The sequence below is a fragment of the Drosophila erecta genome, unplaced genomic scaffold (assembly GCF_003286155.1).
Source record: "Drosophila erecta strain 14021-0224.00,06,07 unplaced genomic scaffold, DereRS2 tig00000021-arrow-pilon, whole genome shotgun sequence".
Lineage (NCBI taxonomy): Eukaryota > Metazoa > Arthropoda > Insecta > Diptera > Drosophilidae > Drosophila > Drosophila erecta.
Genome location: NW_020825198.1, coordinates 17,392,989 through 17,413,877, shown reverse-complemented (window position 1 = coordinate 17,413,877; position 20,889 = coordinate 17,392,989). Strand labels below are relative to the sequence as shown.

At 45.5% G+C, this 20,889-nt stretch overlaps 6 protein-coding genes across 11 annotated transcripts; 3 read left to right on the top strand and 3 right to left on the bottom strand.

Moving 5' to 3' along the window:
• Positions 1-269: 269 nt before the first annotated feature.
• On the top strand, positions 270-12,835 carry LOC6544022 (protein disabled). Of its 5 annotated transcripts, none has more exons than XM_026977480.1 (10): positions 270-1,144; positions 3,731-3,801; positions 3,862-4,458; positions 4,534-5,140; positions 5,859-6,092; positions 6,291-9,279; positions 9,350-9,453; positions 9,514-10,251; positions 10,314-10,443; positions 10,508-12,835. In XM_026977480.1, the coding sequence occupies exons 1-10, from the start codon at positions 1,108-1,110 to the stop codon at positions 11,589-11,591; spliced, it is 6,591 nt and encodes a 2,196-aa protein (XP_026833281.1). In that variant the 5' UTR covers positions 270-1,107; the 3' UTR covers positions 11,592-12,835. The 5 variants fall into 5 exon arrangements, with proteins under 5 accessions (XP_026833281.1, XP_026833284.1, XP_026833282.1 ...); XM_026977481.1 differs by lacking the exon at positions 270-1,144 and adding an exon at positions 1,873-2,585 and having other exon boundaries at positions 6,516-9,279; XM_001972986.3 differs by lacking the exon at positions 270-1,144 and adding an exon at positions 1,873-2,585.
• Positions 12,836-13,127: 292 nt separating this feature from the next.
• On the top strand, positions 13,128-13,574 carry LOC6544021. Its single transcript, XM_001972985.2, has 2 exons — positions 13,128-13,149; positions 13,218-13,574. The coding sequence occupies exons 1-2, from the start codon at positions 13,138-13,140 to the stop codon at positions 13,572-13,574; spliced, it is 369 nt and encodes a 122-aa protein (XP_001973021.1). The 5' UTR covers positions 13,128-13,137.
• A 258-nt stretch (positions 13,575-13,832) lies between these two features.
• Positions 13,833-14,415, bottom strand: LOC6544020. The gene is made up of 2 exons (XM_001972984.3): positions 14,368-14,415; positions 13,833-14,308 (listed from the first exon to the last, which is right to left on the bottom strand). The coding sequence occupies exons 1-2, from the start codon at positions 14,374-14,376 to the stop codon at positions 13,952-13,954; spliced, it is 366 nt and encodes a 121-aa protein (XP_001973020.1). The 5' UTR covers positions 14,377-14,415; the 3' UTR covers positions 13,833-13,951.
• Positions 14,416-14,746: 331 nt separating this feature from the next.
• LOC6544019 (peptidoglycan-recognition protein SB2) lies at positions 14,747-15,515 on the top strand. Of its 2 annotated transcripts, none has more exons than XM_001972983.3 (2): positions 14,747-15,126; positions 15,179-15,515. In XM_001972983.3, exons 1-2 carry the CDS (start codon positions 14,763-14,765, stop codon positions 15,361-15,363), a joined length of 549 nt encoding a protein of 182 aa, XP_001973019.1. In that variant the 5' UTR covers positions 14,747-14,762; the 3' UTR covers positions 15,364-15,515. The 2 variants fall into 2 exon arrangements, with proteins under 2 accessions (XP_001973019.1, XP_026832682.1); XM_026976881.1 differs by having other exon boundaries at positions 14,747-15,130; positions 15,179-15,482.
• A 6-nt stretch (positions 15,516-15,521) lies between these two features.
• On the bottom strand, positions 15,522-16,475 carry LOC6544018 (peptidoglycan-recognition protein SB1). Its single transcript, XM_001972982.3, has 2 exons — positions 16,148-16,475; positions 15,522-16,084 (listed from the first exon to the last, which is right to left on the bottom strand). Exons 1-2 carry the CDS (start codon positions 16,200-16,202, stop codon positions 15,567-15,569), a joined length of 573 nt encoding a protein of 190 aa, XP_001973018.1. The 5' UTR covers positions 16,203-16,475; the 3' UTR covers positions 15,522-15,566.
• A 287-nt stretch (positions 16,476-16,762) lies between these two features.
• Positions 16,763-19,144, bottom strand: LOC6544017 (probable ATP-dependent RNA helicase Dbp73D). The gene is made up of 3 exons (XM_001972981.3): positions 19,006-19,144; positions 18,131-18,951; positions 16,763-18,069 (listed from the first exon to the last, which is right to left on the bottom strand). The coding sequence occupies exons 1-3, from the start codon at positions 19,026-19,028 to the stop codon at positions 16,850-16,852; spliced, it is 2,064 nt and encodes a 687-aa protein (XP_001973017.1). The 5' UTR covers positions 19,029-19,144; the 3' UTR covers positions 16,763-16,849.
• Positions 19,145-20,889: the final 1,745 nt, after the last annotated feature.

Genomic DNA, 20,889 nt, shown 5'->3' with positions numbered 1-20,889 from the left:
GTCTTTTTTTTAATATTAAAGCACGCGATTCCATATTAGTTTTATGTAGTTTTTGTGCATAAAAATATCAAGAGTCTTGATAAAATGATGTAAAATAACGGCTATAAGAGTTGTATGCTTGTCATAAAAACGTTTTATTTTGATAGCTAGCCATGTGAGTACGTTTGCTATAGAATCTTTGTACATTAATGTTTATGTATTTATATTGTCCCACAGTTGAAGTGATAAATTTAATTTATTTGTAAAAAGAGACAATAGTTTTTACCGCAAGTACGAGCAAAGATCTATCGGCTGTCATCGATAGACCGATAGCCGCTGTACCGGCTGCCGCACAGGGTGCCCGCGGTACTCGACCCAACACCCCCGAATCCTTGGAGTTTTACTATCGAATTTTCGGTGTGTGTCCATATCCTGCAGCTCCCAGGACGTAGGACCCAAACTAAGCTAAAAACCCATGAAAATTGGGCTACACCAAAGGCCAAATACACGCAAAGCAGGAAGAAAATCAAAATCAGTGTGTAAATATATGCTTAAAGAGTCGGAAAGAGTCGTGTGTGTCACCCATTTCTTTGTGCTTCACTTTTTTTTCCGCTGCCAGACAAAGAGAGCTGCGAGTGTTGTGCAATATTAAAACGGAAAAAGATCAAACAACGAAAAGCTGTTCATAGAAATTATATAGTTTACCGCTGCATAATGAAAGGCGTAGCTACATCCCTTTCCCACCCCCCACAACGCCCTAAAGTAGGCAAAGTGGAAGTAAACACGCACACAGATGCCCCCCTTGGAAAATCGATAATCCGTGCCGTGTGCGTGTGAACGCGTGCAAGTGTGAGTGAGACAAATGCCGGTGTGTTCTATCGACCGACTGGCACAATAGCAACAACAAAACGCTGACGGCAAGGAAGTGGGGGAGTGCAAAAAAGACAGAAGACGCGAACAGCGAAACAAGTGTAAACAAATCACAAAAAGCACTTAGCAATAAAACAACGAAGGAAATCTAAGAAACCATAAATAATTAAAGCTCTCTAAGGCTCAATCATTATTCGCAACATTATACGCGGCCAAAGGAATTACTACACGAATGCCAATCAGCTTTTTCTGAGCAAAATGCAGACGCTGCGCAAGAAAACGAGTCCTTGTAAATGTAAGTTATAAAAATAACATCATAACATGGCCCTTTTCCCACCTATAAAGTCCATTAAGTTATTATTCTTGTGGGATATTGTGGGATTTTGCTTAGTATCGTTTTTTTTTATTTGAGTATGAGTACTTGAGTATTTGAGTACTCACATCCATACATCGGATACATCCATACAAGACGGTACAGGACAAATTTATTTATAGAACGTTGTTCTTGTTTAAATATATTATGCCGCCTCCAGCACCGGCACATATCAAACCACACTTGTGGTCTAGTCGTCAGCTAAAGCTAATAACTTTTATATTAATTAAAAATTAAGTTTTGTTTTTCTGTCTATTGATTTTCTGACTTAAGGAAAATGGATTTTGTGCAGCAAAAGTTAGCAATTTCCCTTGGTTGGCTACTGTACACATTTTTGTTATTTGTCTGACAAGATATGTACCGCTAGATAAAGTTATAGAAAAAAGTTCTAGGCGGTAAATATTTTGTGAGTCAACTTCCCTACCTTCATTTCTGCATCTCCCTCGACTTCTGTTATCTGGGTAATACGATTTTAGTATTTTCTATTGTTAGCTTCTAAAGCTAGCTACCATGCTTATCACCACAGACAACTAAATTTATACAAGTATAATTTTTAAGTAGAAACTAGTTTTAGGTTAATTCTTTCCAAAGCTAGTTTTTCAAATTCCGATATATAAAATTTATCGATCCTTTGATTCGCCGCTAGACACGGCCTATCGATAGGTGACTTAGACAGCATCTTTCAATCGAATAGCAGCTGCTGCGCCGGCGTCGCAGGTGTTGCAGTTTTCCCAAAAAAGATCAACAATGGCCGAGAGAGCTACGCGTTTTCTGTACTTTATTTTCGCCACTAAATAATAGAGTGAATTCTGTGCGAGTACATGAAAGTGTGCATGTGTGTTTTTGTTTGTTATTTCAATTGAACAAACTGCGACAATCCAGTCCAGCCAAAAAAGAGAGACACTGTGAGAGCGTCAGCATCGTTTCCACGCTCTCATTCGTTTTTATTCATTCCATGATCGCGCAACGTTCTCCGCTAGAATTTAATTAAATCTATAGCGTCGCGAAAAATCATTGTGGAATTTATGTATTGTTTGTCCTCCATTGTGTGCCACCTCCGCCACCACCACCCCCACCTCATCGTCCGCGTCCCAATGGAAATTTCAACACACATACACACAACAGAGAGGCCCGGAATGCGACACTGATTTTGTTGACACTTCGGTGACCAGAGTTCCAGAGCTTTTCCAGCCAGCGTTTTCCCAATAAAATGAGCAGGAGCAGTACCCACTGAGACTTCGGGCCGGGCGAAACATGGTCAAATCCCTGGTGGCCAAGTTGTCCACAGCCTCCTCCAATCTCTCGCTGGCCAGCACTTTTGGCGGCGGCAGCGGCGCGTCAGAGGAAACGAATTACGCAAAACGTTAGCGAAAACAAACTAAGCAAATACACAAATCACAAACAAACACAGTGATCTCTCCGCAGTGTGAAACCTCAAACAAAATGCATGTCACAGCACATGCGAAGATCACAGTGAATATTTTTTAAACGTGGACTTTAAGATTTTGTTGCTCGCTTAATTATTTTTGATTGTGCTGATAGGTCAAAGCTATATACATATGTATGTATAAAGAATAACTCACGATCTGTGAATGGAAGGGGGTTTTAGTGCACAATACTGTCCTATCACTATAACAGATTGAGATTAATTGATATAACAAATGTTGATATTCAATGATTCGAGCTCTTCAAAAAACAAGATTTAGTTGATCGGAAGGAGTTTTCAAGTGTACATGTTTAAAAAAAACTTAAATCCTTTTATGGTGTTTAAAACTGTTTTAGTACGCAATAACCATTTAATTCTTCCAGTGAATAAATTACAAAACGAAACAGAATGCAAAAATTTAATTAAAACCATAAACGATAAGATTTTAAATGTGTTTTTCCTAAACACATTAATGATTTCCTTAAAAAATTTCATATATTTTAATAGGCAAAAATTAAGGTCAATATAAAATCGGCATTCATCGAAAAATCATTTTTAATATTGGATGATCCAGAGGGGCAAACAAAGTGTTCATTCAAGAACATAATTATTTGGACATTTGAAAAATGAATCATTTGAAATGTTTGTATGACGATTATTCACTTCATTAAACTAATATTTGTATAGAATGCTTAAAAGTCAACAAAAGATTAATTGTTCAATATACATACTTCCTTTTAATAAGATAATGAGTAATTTCTCTGTCTTGGCATTTTATTTAATAATGCAAATTTTAAAGTATTTTCGTTTAAATTTTGAGCTTGATGGTTTAATTTAATTTTACATCTGATTCCTACGCCTTTTTCATTTCTAAAATGTATCCAAAATTGATGGCAGCGCTAAATAAAAGGGTATTAAGATGTGGGTTCTCTCAAAATAAATCAGCCACACCCCAAATCCCACGGCTTCCAAAACAGACGAGTGACCACTGCACTCTGTAAAACATTTTCGCCAAACAAAAATGATCCGAATACACACCTTAACAAACACAAAGACTCATTCGAATATTGCCCTTTTTTCAGATCGCAATGATCCGGGACGCTTTTTCGGCGATGGCGTTCAGTTCAAGGCAAAGCTCATCGGCATTCTGGAGGTAAAGCTTACCTATAGAATGCTTGTCAGTATCTAACATTGGTATCTTTCCAAATTTAAGGTGGGCGAGGCCCGAGGCGATCGGATGTGCCAGGAAGCGCTGCAGGATCTCAAGATGGCCATCCGGGCGGCTGGAGAGCACAAGCAGCGGATAACCATTCATGTGACCATCGATGGCCTGCGGCTGAGGGATGAAAAAACGGGGGACTCCCTGTACCATCATCCAGTGCATAAGATCTCCTTCATAGCCCAGGATATGACGGATTCGAGGGCATTTGGTTATATCTTCGGATCGCCGGACAGTGGTCACCGGTTCTTCGGCATTAAGACGGACAAGGCGGCCAGCCAGGTGGTGCTGGCCATGCGCGATCTCTTTCAGGTAGTTTTTGAGCTAAAGAAGAAGGAGATTGAGATGGCGCGCCAGCAGATCCAGGGAAAGTCCCTGCACGACCACTCCAGCCAGCTGGCCTCCCTGTCGTCGCTGAAGTCCGCCGGCCTGGGCGGCATGGGTCTGGGCCATTCGGATTTAGCCAGCGGAGGAATCTCTTCTGGCCATGCCCTCACCCTGCTGGGCAGTAGTCTTAGCACCACGAATGGAACAAGCAGGCTTGGCGTAAGTCTTGACGTGGCCAAGGCATCCGGATCGGCGGCCAAAGAGGTATGTTATTTAATCAAATATGTTATTCATCATATGTAAAAAGCACATTTTTTATATCAACATCCTATTTTACAGGTCTCCCCGGAATCTGTAGCCGATCTGGTGGACTTAGAGCAGGAGCTAACTTCGCTTCAGCGGGGAATCAGTCAAATGGAACGGATAACGCCAAACGAGCCCACCACCACCAGCACTGGTGGTGCTGGCCATCCATCTTTAGCGAAATCCGCCAGCGAGGACGATCCTTTCGGAGACTCATTTATCTATGTGCCCTCCTATAGCATCCTGCCACCGCCACCTGATTCGGGACGCAACAGGCACAAGCCGCCTAACAAAACGCCTGATGCGGTGACCAGTTTGGATGCTATGCTTTCCCCACCTCCTGGTACTAATAGCTCCCAAGGCTCAGCCACCGCAGGCCTCCATGCTGCAGATAACGACGATGACAACTGGCTGCAGGAACTGGACCAACAAAATGATGTATTTGACACTTCCAAAGTGGTGAGCAACAGTGGATTGGGTTCGGTTTTGGCCATGGCCCCGCTGGCCTCCAGCGAATCCACGGCCACTCCCACCCAACAACTGTCGGAGGTTGCTGTAGGATCTGGACCTCTTGCCGATCTAGATATCGGCTTAAGTACGTCATCGGGAAATGAGGAGCAGAGCTCGATCATGCTGTCATTGGGTGAGTTGAAAAGATCATCGCTCCTCCTTCTCCTCATCAGTGAAGTTGTCGCGTCTTGTGTGGAATTTGGTCGCTTTGTCATCTTCATTAAAGCGATAAAGAGCTGTCTGTGATCGTGTGGGGAATGGTCAGTGGAACTAGATGTGTCCGCCCTGCAAGGGAACAATTGGCCTTCGTGGGTCAAACTAATTGAACTGAATGGAATCTCCGGGGGTAAAACTTTAACAGAATTTCGTTTCGTGTGTAATTATACAAAACCTGTAAAATAATAATTAGTAAAGTTACAGTAATATGTGCGGTGACATGAAAATTATACAATGTCTGTGTAAAGAAAGTCCTAAATGACTAAACATATATTTTGTATGGTTTTTAAAAACGTCTTAATAATATTAAGGTTTTTATTTTTGTCTCATGTGATTATAAGGCCTCTTCTTTCCCAATCCATTTAACATTTTTAGTTTCTTAATTTTTTTAATAATAGTAATTTATTTATGGTTTTGGTTAGTAAAGGTCTCATTCTTAGTACACAAAAAATTAACTTAAATATCTTTCAAATAGGGATTTTTGATATCTTCGGACTCATCGAAGATTTAAGCTATATTCCTTTTCTTCTGAGCTCTTTGAGATTTTCTCCTGCGAATCGGGGTCTCCGTTTGGAGCTGCTCTCATTGCTGGTTATCCCTGTCGGTTTCCTGATCCCTTCTGTTCCATTGTTCAGATGCGTTCACGGATTTGGATCCGCTAGGCACAGGACGCACCAGGCCGTATGTCGATAGGAAATACTTCTTCCAAGAGCTTAAGAATCCGCCGAAGAAGCTGCTCAAGGAGCTCAGCTCCGGCAGCCAGGCGGGTCTCAGCTTGGGTCTGTCTCTGGGTCAGCCGGATGCCCTCTTTCCGGAGGATAGCACCACCATCTCCACAACCACCACCACAGCTACTAACATCACCGCAGGTACTAACCAACCGCAATTCGAACACCACTTTTGCACAGAGAAAAAAAAATCAATAACAACCTAACAACAAATAATTAAAAATTATTTCCATTTTCATGATGAACTGGTTGTGCATCATTTTTGGTGACGTTTTTTCTCTGTGCAATTAGAAATCGCCTTGGATAAGCAGCTCTCTAAAGTTTGCACTTGCACCGCAGGAAATCCGCTCCAGAACTCGGCTAACACACTAACATCCACCGCTAGCACCGCCGCCAGTCTGGGACAGCTCCTGTCCACGGTTGCTCCCAATCCCGATCCGATTCCCGCTCCCATTTCCATACCCACATCTATTTCCCATTCGATCACCCCTAGCGCTGAGCTGAAACTGTTGCTTGGCCATGTCATTAATCCACCTAATCCCACCGGCCAATATTATACCACAGAACCGCCAACGCTGACCTCGCTGGAAAATCCCCAAACGCCGGCGGATCCTGTACTTCTGCCCAGGGATACGGATCCGTTCTCGCCCACTCGCAAAAAGAGCGATCCAGATCCCTTCCAGGAGAGCGATCTTTTTGCCAAACTGGATGCCTTCGAGTTCGAGGCTCCGCCGGCGGTTCCAGCTCCCTCGATTCCAAATTTGGCACCGGAGACAAAAGCGAATGTATTCAATGGACCACTTCAGGTGCAATTGCCACCAGAGAAGGAGTTGCAGCTTCAGCAGCCCCCAAGTACGGTGAGGAATCGTCCAACCGCATCTGTTTCCGCAGTTCCAAGTGGTGGACCCCTAGATGTGATCTCCAGTATAAGCAACAAGAAGATGCCGCATCTTTTTGGTCAGTCCAGATCGTTTGGCAAATCTGGGTCGGATATTGGTTCGAGTGTTAACATGCGACGCTTGCAGGAGAGTGATTCGTTGAGTGAAACAGAGGCTGCTCCGGAGCCACCGCCGCGTCCAGACTCGACTCCGTACTCGGAACCTCCGCCCCTGCCGCCCAAGAAGCAGTTCAGCGACCTGGTCATCCGACCGTCATCTGCAAATCCCACTCCACCGCCCACTACCGGCAGGTATGAGTATTTGAACAGTAATGTCACGGCCAGAAGGACTCTCTCCTCCGTTGATGCACCACCCATTCCACTGCCATCACGCCGTGTGGGTCGCTCTGATGGCTGCTTTCCGGGGCCGGGAAGACCAAGAAAGCCTGGGCACACCGAGGATGATTATCTAGCTCCGTTAGGAGCTCCACCGCCCTTGCTGCCGCCTCCCAGTCAAGGATCATCGGCTCGCGCGAGACCTCAACGGCAGGCTTCGCTAGGCAGACCGCAGGATATCTACGAAAACAAAGCGGAGATACTGCAGGCTCAAGCTCAGGCGCAGGCCCAGGCCCCGGAAGCAGCTCCCACTGGCAATGCCTTGGCTCCCGATATCACCCTAACTCAATTGCTTACCCTGGGAATGGATGACTTGGCTATCAAACTAAACGTTCCCGCCAGCAAACTGAGCACCATGACTCTGGTGCAGTTGACAGCCTATCTCTCAGAATATTTGTCCAGTGAAAAAAGTCAAGTACACAGTCAAGAGAGAAGATCTTCGCCGGCCAATACAGCTCCTGCGCCAGCATCCACAGCCGCTGTGTTTAAGGTGAACTTTGATCAGCAGACCTCCTTTGTGGCCAAGTTCGACGACACTTTTGGGGAGGATGAACCAGTAATGCCTTCGGGTTCTTCGGATTCCACCTTTGTGGCGAATTTTGCCAACTTCAACGAGGCTCCAACTCCGCTGCCGACAGTATCGCCAGTTGTTGCTACAGTACCCTCAGCAGATCGGTATGCCGTATTTCGCGAGATCATCGATCAGGAGCTTCAGCAGCAACAGCAGGAAACGGATCTAATGGGCGATTTAACACCACCGCCAGTGGATGAGAGCCAGGCCAAAGAAGTTCCAGAGGGCTTGGAGGTGAACAATGTGGGTGCGGAGCTACCAATTGATGCCTTAGATGTCAAACCTGCGCCCAAGATCGACACAAAAATCACCGAAGTGGTGGCCCAGGCCAAAGATCGTTACGCTGCTCTGAGGGACATTATCCTAGTGGAGAATCTCTTTGATAAACCAGCGATTGCAACCGGCACTCAACCTGAGAAGGAAAAGGATCTGTTGCAGGACTTTCCCGAATTCAGTGATGAGTTCAATGAGGATCATGACCTTCGCCAAATTATGGATCATCAGAATGTGCAGACTCATGCCCGCGATCGCCATGGTTTGGTTGACAGTAGGGGCTTTCCAACAGAGCCTTCATCTTCCGCTTTGACGGTGGGCGATGATGACGAGGACGAGGATGCTGATGCGGGTGGTGAGAGCAGCCTTGATAGCAATGAGAAGGATGCAGAGCCTGTCAGCGGTCAGGATCAATATGAAAAGCTTTCCACGTCCACACAACAACTGGATGCAGCTGCACCGGTTCTAGAGGATGTGCAACAGCAGCAATCTCTGCCTCCAAAACAGGATCAGAAATTCCTCTCTGTCCTAACAGCTCCCGGTGGTGGAACGAAAGATGACATTGAGATCGACGAGCTCATGCATCGGGCAATTTCGAATCTCTCTCTGGACTCAAGGGATAGAGTTTCGCCCGCCACCTCTTCAGCAGCTCCTTCACGTGGGGCTCCCGGCCTGCACACGCCCTCGCAATTCAATGATGTCAGCACATCGCCGATTCCTCTTCAGAAACCAGGCATGGGTCCTTCGCCTGTGCCCTCGCAGCTGTCGGCGGTGTCCCAACTGATCGATACCGCAACCAAACAAATGATGTGCGACAAGGATCGGGAAAAGCAATCCTGGGCTACTTTTGATTCCCCAAAGGCAAAGGGTAAGGCCAGGCTAACACTACCGCCACCACCACCGCCTGCCTCCAACACTTCGCAACCGGATACGGTAGAATCGCCTTGCAGCTCGGATCCCCGGGATGACGGCTGGTCAAAGCAACAGCGTCGCTGGGCGAAGAAGGAGCGCCAGCACACCTCCTCCTCATCCCGAGATCTAAGTCCCTGGGACGATGAAACGCCGGAGTATCTGAAGCGGCGACAGCTGGCCGCCGCTCAAATGGCTCATCCCCATCAGCCACCAATGCAAGTACCCCCTCAACATACGGATCGGCATGGATACTACATGAGACACGCCAGGCGTATGAACTCATGCGACGAGGACTACGAGTAAGCCCTCTTCTTTGAATAATTATCAAAGTAATAATTATAATAATTCCCTATATCATTAATATTTTAGGTACGATGCGGAATTCGTTGCACGCCGCGATCAGCAACCACATCCACAGCAGCAGCGAAAGTTCAAGCACGGACTCTCTCGCAGCAGGGATAACTTTGAATTGGGTGCGTGTTTCATAAATCTGATTTTTAAACCAAGCGTTTACCATACTTGTGTTCTTGCAGAATCTCCCAGCTGGTACCATCACCCGGCGCACCACACATGGTCGCCTCAGGAGATTGAGCAGGCGCGGCTCCGATCCTTCGATCGTGCTGCTTACGAGCGATCGAGCTATGGGCCACCACCACCCATTTACGACAAACGCGGCCAACTGAGGGGCAAATACCGCGGAGATCACAGGGATAGGGAGAGAGAGCGCGATCGCGACCGAGAGTATCGGGACTATGCTCATCCAAGCTACGATTTCGACTACGAAAATGTTTACGAAGAGCGTGGAGGGCGTTCCCCGTTGGCCTACAAGCCAGGAAGGGGTGGTGGTGATTATCTGTATGACAGAGAAAGGGATCGGGAGCGCGATCGCAAATCCTTCGATCGGGAGAGTCTCGAGTCCTATGAAAGTGCCACCCGTCGTCGTCGCAGTTTCGGTAGTGGAAACGATGTTTATGGCAGCTTGGATAGTCGCGATGATTACCGTGGAGATAGGGAAAGGGATCGTGAACGTGATCGCGAGCAGATGAAGACCCGTTCTTTACGAAAGCCCACAACTACGTCTGGAAAGCTCCGGATAAGTGGCGACATTGATTACGAGCAGGACTCGGAGCAGGACTTCCAGCAGCGATCTGGAGTACGAAGCCTGCAGCGTCCTAGTCAGATAGGCGGTGATGTGGTGTTGCCCTCCAATGCAGCAGCGGGCCCACAACGATTGCGCAAGAGCAGCGGCTCCAGCCCCTGGGATGGAGAGGGTATGTGTCTTAAGTTGGTTATTCATATCGATTCCTTTGTATTAATGCTATGCGCATTGCAGAACCGGCCTTGCCCGGTCAGAAGTCCTGGAAGCGTCCAGCCAGCGCTGCTGAAACCGAAAGGCGACTGGCTGAGAGTCGCAGAGCGGCAGCTTTGGGTCAAACTCCCTCCGATGGAGAAAAAGAACGAAGGTCAGTGGGATGTTCTTTGAAAAATTGCGTAATTACTTTATTTAACACCACATTAAACTCGCAGATTCCGCAAGAAGACCCGAGCCCGCAGTACCAAGGATCTAGCCACTGTCGGTGCTCCCAGCGCAAGTACTTCTGCCCCGTCCAGATCAGGCTATGGGCGTGGCATTAGGGATAACTATGACTACATCTGTCCAGGCCAGCGTAACGATGACGACGACGATGATGATGAGGACTATGTGGATGATGAGCCGCCAACGGATGAGGATAAGTTCGAAAGGTTGAACCGTCGGCGACATGAGATGCACCAGCGGATGTTGGAGTCCGAACGTCGGCAAATGGAACGCCATCAGCCTCCATCGCTGGCGAAGCTTCCTGGCCAGAATCGTACACGAGGTGTGGTGGTTAACAGTGACTACGGCTTTGTGGACAGTTATGAGCAGACTCCAACTCCCACGCCACGTTCGAATGCTAGTAGCACCGGACCGGGTGGCCTGATGATGAGTGGCGGTGAGTCCTCCGCTGGAGTTACCAGTTCCAAGTTCAATTTCGACGATGGATTTGAGTCTGATTTCAATCAGAGCTCACCGCCGCCGGCGCCAGCAGGTACTGCATCCAGTTGCAATTCCACGCCGGCGGGTCCAGTTTCGGCAAATGCAAACAACGGCGGATCAAAGAGCCTGTTCCGCTTCTCCAACGATTTTTCGGATCGCGAAAAGCGGGAGCAGTTCGAGATGGAAACACCGCCGACCTCAACACCACCAATTACGCAGAAACTGCGATTTGATGATAATGTGAAGGTCTCCCAGTTCGACGATGCTGCCTTTGAAGATGATTTCGCAAAGGCATCATTTGATTTTGAAAAGGAACAAGCAGGATCTGGCACAGCAGGAGCTGGAGCATCAGGTGCCATGAGCAGGAAGCAAAATATGCGGACCAGCAAGCTGCAGCAGCGCCAGGAGCTCATCAAGAAATCCGAGTCGGTAAACATATTTGCCAAAAAGCAGGAGGATCCCTTCGAGGATGACGAGTTCTTCAAATCACCGGAACAAGAACAGGCGATGGATCAGCACAATGATGACGCCGAGGGCGGCAAGTTCCAGTGGAGCGAGGACGCGAACTTTGCAAAGTTCGACGAAAACATGTGATTTGACCAACTGTTTGCCAAGGCATCGGTGCAGCGACCGGATCCGGATACCGATAACAACAACTATGCGGAGATCGATGTGGTCAACGACACGGACTTCTCCTTCCTGGCAAATCTCAATCACTACTACCAGCAGCAGCGACTGCACAGCCTACGGCAGAGCTTGAACCGCCATGTTTACTGCAACTTGCCAGTCCAGCAGTTTCAGGAGCAACCGAATCAGCCGATGAGCAAATCCATCTCCACATCGACCAGTCCCTGGCATGAGCCAAAGGTCCAAAAGTCCAAGCCACTGCAGCAGCTGCTGAGGAAGCCGAAAAAGTGGAAACTCAAGCGCACCCTAGATGACTTTGTAAAGTGTCTGATCATTGCGTCCTCGGAGCATGTGTACGACTACGATGTGCTGTGGTAGGAGCAGGCGGATTGGGAGGCGGAGGAGCAGACCTCACAGAGAGAGAGAAACGAAAAACCATACGATATTTAATTCGCCACATATATCTAGTCAACGCAATCGCCATTAAACCTGTAATATCGTAACACTCAACGAGGGCTGAAGAGGTCCTCTTGCTCCCGGGTCTGCCCAAGCCAAAACATCACACAGTTCGCATCCTGTTTCAAAGTCAGATTGTATATATAGATTTATGAAGAAGTCGATTCCAACCAAGCCATAGAGAAAACTTAAACGAGAACAAGTGTTTGTTAAAGCTACTCCCCACTCGTCAAATAACGAAATACTCACGCCCCGCCCGCATCATCAATCGATCGCAAACCGAAAGCAACTATTAATTGCCTATGCTAGATGTCGTCTACTCCATATATCGAATTATCCAAAGTGCAACCATTGTGCTAGCATGCAATACCACATATATTCCTAGGGTACGTTTATGTTTATGCATACTACAAGCATAATTTGTATGATTGCTTGATTACATAGTTAACTAACGACTAATTAGTTTAATTCCACGGCAATGTCGCAGCAAAGTGTTTTATGATTTGACTATACATTAATCATACACGTAACTATATATTTATACGTAACTGAACAAGCAACTGAAACTGAACGATCAAGTAACTCCCAAGCAGCTAAATAATATACGATAATTATACATACAAACTATTCTTATATGTAATGCAATTATACGAGTACGATAGTTATTGTCAAGTCTCTTTGTGTAAGGGATGCAAAAATTGGTTTTTGTCTCATCATTTTGTTCTATTAATTAAACTGTGAGAAGCATATTAAAAGAGGTTTTATTTATTTGGACCAAAAGTCATTCCAAGAAGAGAAGTTTCAAAACATCAAGCTGGTGACTCTTGATTACTCGACTGTGTCGCAACATATAAGCCATATCGGATTGTATGCAAATGGGTTGCACCTGCCATTTAGGCCGCTTTTGGAGCCAAGTGTTTGAGAATTGCGAATTTGGAGCGTCAATTAGCCAGGCCCGCTGCGGTCTTCTACACCCTAAAAACTATAAAACCTTTGGGTGCTCCAAGCCAATGTATATTCAGTTTTCGGGCTTTGTCAGAGCAGCAATCTCCTGGAAATGCAGCAAATGGTTAGCAGATACCTTGACTTGTAAGGACATTGTCAGGATTGTAAGATTTATCTCTCTTCTGTCCTCAGTTGGTTCTTGTATCCCTGGGATTGCTGGCCAGTGTGGCGGCCAAGCCAGCACTGTTTCCTTCGGCATCTCCTTTCGGACTCTACCCAGGATTAGCTGCACCTTTTGCAGCCGCCTATGCTGCTGCTCCCTTTGCTGGTGCTCCCTTGGTCAATCCTCAGAGTGCCCCCTTGGGTGGATCTCCTCTGGCCGTGTCCAGCAGCCAGCGCTTGGACTACTTTAACCAGTTTAATGCCGCCTTTGCCCCGACTGCTCCTGCCCGCATCCTGGCCACTGCTCCATTTCCTGCCACTGGCGCCCGACTCGTTCAGCCAAATCGTTTCATTGCCTCTGCAGTGGCGGCACCATTTTTCTTTTAAACGTTTTTGAAATTCTGCCTTACGTATTGCGTTATTTATAAATAAAAGTACAAGTTGGTTGACCACTATAATTGCTTTAGCTTTTTGATGACGTGCCAAGTACTGTGTCTACAGGTGTGAGTTCCCCTTATAAAAAATATGAAAATTTAGTAGTCATACCACAATGAAATACTTAAAGAAAAAAGGAAAAACTTTAAGCACAATCTATCTATCTATCCAAGAGGTTTTAAGATAATGAGTTGAGATAAGATGATTGAGTTTTTGATTACATTAGTCATATATTTCCGCAGAATAACAAACATATTATACAATTTCATTGGTATCGAATATCACAATATATTGAAAATAGGTACGTGGCACATTTCGTAATACAACGATCACCAGACACCCTTGTAGCCATATCCAACGTTATAAGAGGGATAGTAGTAGGGATAGGTGTACGGATAGGTGGAGGCATAGGGATAATTGTAGGCGGGATACGGATGCGGATAGCCTCCGGTGTACTTGACGTAGGTGTTCGGATAAGTGGCCACAGTGGTAGGAGGCACGATGACGCGATTCCAGTTTCGAGTGACAAACTGATGGCTGGTGGCCACGGGAACCAGGCGGGGAATGGCAGTGGCCACTGGATGCGTTGCTGGATACGTTGGAATCACTCCATTTGCGGCAGTTGCCCAGCTGGCATGGGACAGGGCCAACCCAAGGAGCAAGTAGCCCAACATTGCAGCAAAAACCTGGAGTAATATAACGTTAAGATAACACTATAGGTACATTTATCCTCAGGGGTACTCACGATCTTCATGATGAGGCTAACTACCTGGGCCACTCGATCACTAGCCACTGTCCATTCGAAACCCATCCAAGTTGCTTTTATAGCACGCCGAGATCGGATTTGACTTTCAAATGCAACCACCCTTTTACGGACGACCAACCATCTTTGGGCCACCGACTCGTCCAAGGGCAGATTTGCATTCCCAAAGAAGAGAAGCCAGCGAAGCTTGGAGGGCAAAGCTGACGCAAGCGGAATTTGTGCCCAGACAAAGGCTGGCCATTTAATTATGCTGTAATACACCGATCGAACCCATTGATCAAAACATCTGAGTAAATATAGAGATTCCCGGCCAGAAATTTCGCTTGACTATAAAAGCGGATCGGTGACCGAAAGAGCACACACATCAAGAAGTAAACATGAAGCTACAGTTGGCCCTCGTTTTATGTGGTTTGACTCTGGCCTTGGGCCAGATTGTTCCCCGCAGCTCCTGGTGTCCTGTGCCACTCTCGCCGAGATTGCCAAGGCTCGTGGTACCGGTTCGACTGATTATCATCCATCACACAGTCACGGCTCCTTGCTTCAATCCGCAACAGTGCCAGCTGGCACTTAGGCGAATCCGAGCCGATCATATGCGCAGGAAATTCAGGGATATTGGCTATAACTTCCTGATCGGCGGAGATGGTCGGATCTACGAGGGCTTGGGTTTCGGCATCCGCGGGGAGCATGCTCCTCACTATAACAGCCAGTCCATTGGCATTGCTTTCATTGGCAACTTCCAGAGTAAGTCCTCCCATCGAAACTCTGTGCCATCGTTAATATGTTTCTGTTTCAGCTGGACTACCTCCTTCGCAAATGCTGCAGGCTGCCCAGACACTCATCCGAATCGCCGTGCAGCGTCGCCAGGTTTCGCCCAACTATTCCCTGGTGGGTCATTGCCAAACAAAGGCCACCGCTTGTCCGGGCAGACATCTTCTGAACGAGCTCAAAAAGTGGCCACGCTGGCAGCCGAAGCCTTAAGTTCCCATAAGTCATCCGAACGTTGATGTGATCGAATTAAAGATGTAAATTTCACTTAGAAATGTGTTCCTAACGTACATCTTAAAACCTCTTTTCTATAGATAAATGGATGTAAATAATTGTGCATATTACAAGTAAATACAAATTTTAGATACACATTAATTTTAAAATATTTATTATACATTAGTTACATATATGACAACTTAGTTTTGCCTCCAGTGCGGCCACGTTTTGATCTCGTTGTATAGAGCATCACCCGGGCAGGAAGTGGCCTTGGTCTGCCGATGACCGAGCAGCGTGTAGTTATCCTTGAGGTATCCCCTCACCTTGGCCAGCTCGATCAAATCCTTGGCGTTCTGGAGCATCTGGGAGGAGGGAGCATTGCGTTCGAAATTGCCGATGAAGACGATGCCAATGCTCTTGCGGTTATAGTTGGGGGCATGTGATCCCTGGAGCCCGAAACCACGACCCTCGTACACATTTCCATCTCCGGCCACTATAAAGTTATAGCCAATATCGCTGAAATTTCGGCGACCCTTGTGATCCGACTGGATGTTCTTGATCATGCGCTTGCACTGCTCGGCTGTGGAGCACCCATTGGGGTTGTCTGAATGGTGGATGATCACATAGTCCACGGCGCCGGATATCCTTGAAGGGGATCGAGCAGGCACTGCACCCCAACTGCTGCGGGGCTCAATCTGCAGGGCATTGGCGGATAGAGCTAGTCGGGAAGAGAATATGATTAGCTGATTTGGTTTGGGTTCGAGCAGGCTTGACTGATTACCTAAGGAGCAGAGCACTAAAGCAGCCACACACGTAATTGCCGTCGATGTGTTCATCGTTACCAGATTGAAGATTGTATAAAATTCTGCGCGCACGGCTGTTTATATAGAAGACTTTCATTTTTTACGGGAAACGAAGCGTTAGATACCCCTTAACACTGATTTGGCTATGAACACAGCTCGACCGAACCACCAACCGATCATAATCAAATCATGTAATAAAGAACGTATTTAAATTGTAAGCACAAACACCAAGGAAACGGATATTTGTTCTGCACAATGGTGCATTTTGGACAAAAGATAACGAACATACAGTTTTGAGATCATTGCTAACAAAATTCTTAGCTAAATATGGATGCAGCACATGAAGATGACTACTTCATCAGTATTAAAAGAAAGTAATTTATACGATTGGTTATCTAAAGAAGAGGTAAAAGTAGTTGCGACTTTCTATTTAATTATTTCGAAATAGGTAAATGACTATTTACACATATGTCATGTCATACACATCACAATATCGAAATACGCAGGGTATGCACACAAAGTGTGAGGTAAAAAACCTGCGGGGAATCACTTGCGCCCCGAGATAAGAAGCTGCTCCCGGAGACCCCATACACACGTTCACGCTATACACAAAAACTTTTACCATATTATATTTGAATAATCTAAATAAAACAACATATTCCATATAGTTAACCCACATTTTAGTTCTCGATGGTCTTTCGCTGCTTGGCAATGATTTGTTTCTTGGTTTCCTTTGGAAGTTTGGTTGCTTTGTTGGCCTTGGTCTTGGGATTTTGCCTTTCGGAGGATTTGCTTGATGATAGCAAGATTTGATTCGCTTTTACTTGCAGCTTTTCCATTAACGTCAGTGGACGAACTGTGGCTGTTTCCTCCTGCTTTTTGTGGAGCATTGCCTTAGTGGCCACACGATTCTTCTCGGCCGCCTTCTTGTTCTTGTTTTTCTCGTTTTCCCTGCGAAGGTGGTCTAAGGCCTCTTTGTAATCAACCGCATGCTGAATCTCAATATCTGGAGACACGTGGATTTCCTCACCCAATTCCTTGTCCGCATCGCTAAGTATTTTCTTGAATAGAGCCATGTCTTGTTCGGTGAGCAAGGTGACAGCGGTGCCCTTTCTTCCCGCTCGAGCCGTTCGGCCCACTCGATGAATGTATGTCGTGATGTGGCGAGGAGTCTCATATGAGAGTACAACATCTACATCTGCCACATCTATACCACGCGCAAGTGCATCTGAGCAGATCAGTCCGTTAATTTTGCCAGCAGAAAAGTCTTTCAGTTTTTCCTTTCGAACCCTGGCCGAAAGATTTCCCGACAATTCAGACACTATAGTGCTATACTTTTTAAAAAGCACCTTTAGCACGAATGTAAGTCGAGAGGCCTGATCCGAACTGTTTGTGAAGCACAGGAAGCGCTTCCATTTGTACTTTTCCACCAAGGCAAAAACAGTCAGGGGCTTCAGTCGCAGCTCCGTTACACAGTACTGCTCGGTCAACTCCGCCGGCGTTGTGTATCTGCCCACAAATTGTCCTGGATCTGTATGCGCTTCGGTATCTGCTTCTCCTTCCGTTATATCCTTCAACACGGGCATAGTAAGCACAGTGGTGAACAGACGAGGCTGAAAGAGTCGCAGGTTCTGTAGCTTCTCTGGATCTTGAGACAAGGTCGCCGAGAACAAGAGCTTATGTGGTTGCTTGCCAAAGCTGGATTGCAGTTCTGCATAGCATAGAGGGGCTTGAGTGCCGGCCAGCAGCTGGTCGGTGGTCTCCTTTACATGACTGTCCAGATGGTAAAGCCAGTTTTGAAAAACTGCATCCATTATCCGATCGGCCTCGTCAATGACCAGAAATTTAAGACTCTTCAGGCAGAACCCTTTAGTGGCGTGCAGATGTTCAACCAAGCGGCCTTTAATAAGAACACATATTTAATGAAAACTATATGGTTCCTCTCGGGTTGTCTAACTCACCTGGTGTGGTCACCACAATGTCTGCCTTGGAGTAGTATTTGCCTTTATATTGCTCAACCACCTTCTCCTGCTCATCTTCTAGTTTATGTTGCTTTGATAGAAGGCAGACCTCCAGCTCCGTTTTGCTGCACAACTTACTGATGACCCGGTAAACCTGCAGGGCCAGCTCTGCCACAGGAAGGACGATTAAAGCCCTCACTTTACACTCCACCCGTTGGGATAACAACTGGACAATTGGTATGGCGAAGGCCAGGGTTTTTCCACTGCCCGTGGGAGCAGATACACAAATATCTCGCGGACGAAAGGGAGGTGGCTTAGCGTGTGCCTCCAGGATCCATGGGATGACCTGCTTTTGGACTGGGAAGAGCCGCTTTATCTTCATCTGCTTAAGAGCCTCACATGTGTACTTCTCCAGGTAATCGAGCTGGTCAATTGCCTCGGAGGCGGGTATTTCATCCTCCGGCTGCAGGCTTCCGCCTTCGATGATGGTGGGATGCGCCAGCCAATTGGGCAGCTGCATCTCAACTTTTTTCTTCTTCGCCGCCGAACCATCGCCGCCAAGAACTTGAAACTCATTAGAGGGCACGTCTGGCTCTTCAACAACTTCTAGGGGCTTCTCCAGTTGTTCCACCCGCTCCTCCTTGGATTCCTCTTCCTTAACATCTGAGGTTTCTTTCTCCGAGATGGATGTTTCTACAACTTCAATGTTTTCATGTTTCCTCTTGCGTTTCGCAGCCTTTTTAAGCAATTTTTGCAGTATTTCATCCTCGTTGTTGGTGCCTTGGACCCCATCGTTTTGTTCCTTTAAATCCTCGGTATACCTAGGGTGTAATTCAATTAATTTCAGTGTAGTTAAGGAATGCCACTTTAATTACCTATTTACAGTGAATAATTCCATTATTAGCACTGTTTTTATTAAAATAAACGAGGACGAGGTAAATGCACGTGTTGCGGCTACTTTGTTTACGTTTTACAAAAACATGTTATCGATATCGGGGATGCGGCACTTCGATAATAGGTAGTGTTCACTTATCGGTCAGTGTGACCTTATGCACAAAGGCGCGTTTATTCAAATAAATGAGCTTCAAAGTGAAGGGCTTTGCGGTTTTAACTAATTACATTAAAATATCCTATAATCCTATCTAAGTTCACGGTGGATTTATGTTTTATTAAATATATTGTACTGGTTTTTAATATTTGTAACTAATACATTCTTTACCTACATACAACAAAATATACATATTTATTAGTAATGCGAGTAAATAAATGTTTACTCATAGAATCTCCTCATATTTCCATCTCATCGTATTAATTATTCACACAGTATTCCAGTTTTTGAAATAATTAACAATATTCCCATAACCGCAAGCAGAATAATTCACAACGGAAATGGAATCATATTCTTGTTTTCAAGGGGCTTCGTAGTTTCCCTTAGATATATAAAAGTATTTACGAAATACGTTGATGCGTATACAAAATGCCGCTAGCTTCATGGGTTTCTTGGGGATTTTTATGCCAGCCGGTGATTCATAATTGGCCCAGAGATTGTTTTCACGTGAGCGTCGGATGCAAAGTTAAGCATCAAAAATAATAAATGTTTATGGATTCTAAACAGGTTTAGAGGTTACTTACATACTCCACTAAAACTAAAGTGCGACAGAACGACAATATTTAGACGTCTTAATGCAGCTATAAAAGTGACATATTTGACGAGCTTTTTAAATATTTCCAAACAGTCTTACTGTTACTAATATAAACACTTTTTTGCTGCTACACTTTAAAGTTCCAATTGCCATTTCCGTTCGTAAATTTGTATTTTTAAATGGGACCATTAATCATGCCGGCGGGCGTTTCAATTCGATTCAATTCAGTTCAGTGGCAGTTGAACACCTGTGACGGAGGACGACACGCCCACATCGTGTGTCAGAACTTATATATAGTACCACTTGGCCCACTGTTGTCGGGGCTGGAACCTTAGATTTTGTTGAGCACGTAAGGATCTACATAACATAAAAACTGGATTCGAAATGTAATATATACTAATCTTGTTTATCAGGGCTGTAGATTCATTTGTTCATGATTCACTAATTGTTTAGCTTCAGTTTATTCGAACATGCCTTCTCCCAACTAACTAACTATTATTATATTCTATATTCTTTGGATGAATAGTTTTCGGCGTAAGTAATGATTTGGGAATCGTAACGTTTTAAAAAGGAGTGAGCGTATGTATCTGCTAAATGTTCCCTGAGTTTGAATACTTTCAGCTCGAACCAGTACCAGGCTCTTTCATTTAGCACATGTGCCGGATTAAAATATCAAAACTGGATGTGGAGTTATGAACCGAGTTTGCGGATACGAAAGCTACCCATATAAAGGCTATTGTATGGCAAAAAGAGTCATTGTTCAGTTCTTTTGGCGCTTCCAATGCTAAAACGGGTTTATTTGGATAAATGCCATTCCGTTTTTAGTTTTCGACTCCCCTGACAAAGTCTTACTTGGTATCTGTACCCGACCCCAAAACCAAAAGACGATCTTATCTCGCTGTTCCATGGCTTTTATCATTCCGATCTAATTGAATTTCCCCCGCACCTTTTTCAGTACTCTCTCTCTTTTTTCCTTATCAATCTTCCGGAGAAAAATTGTGGTTGCTGTTACTTGCACTTAATTCAACATTGTTTTCGCTTTTTAGTTTCTGAAACCTAATTAAAAACTTTGAAGTAAGAAATGGGGGAAATCAGACGTGCAATTGAATTCCCACC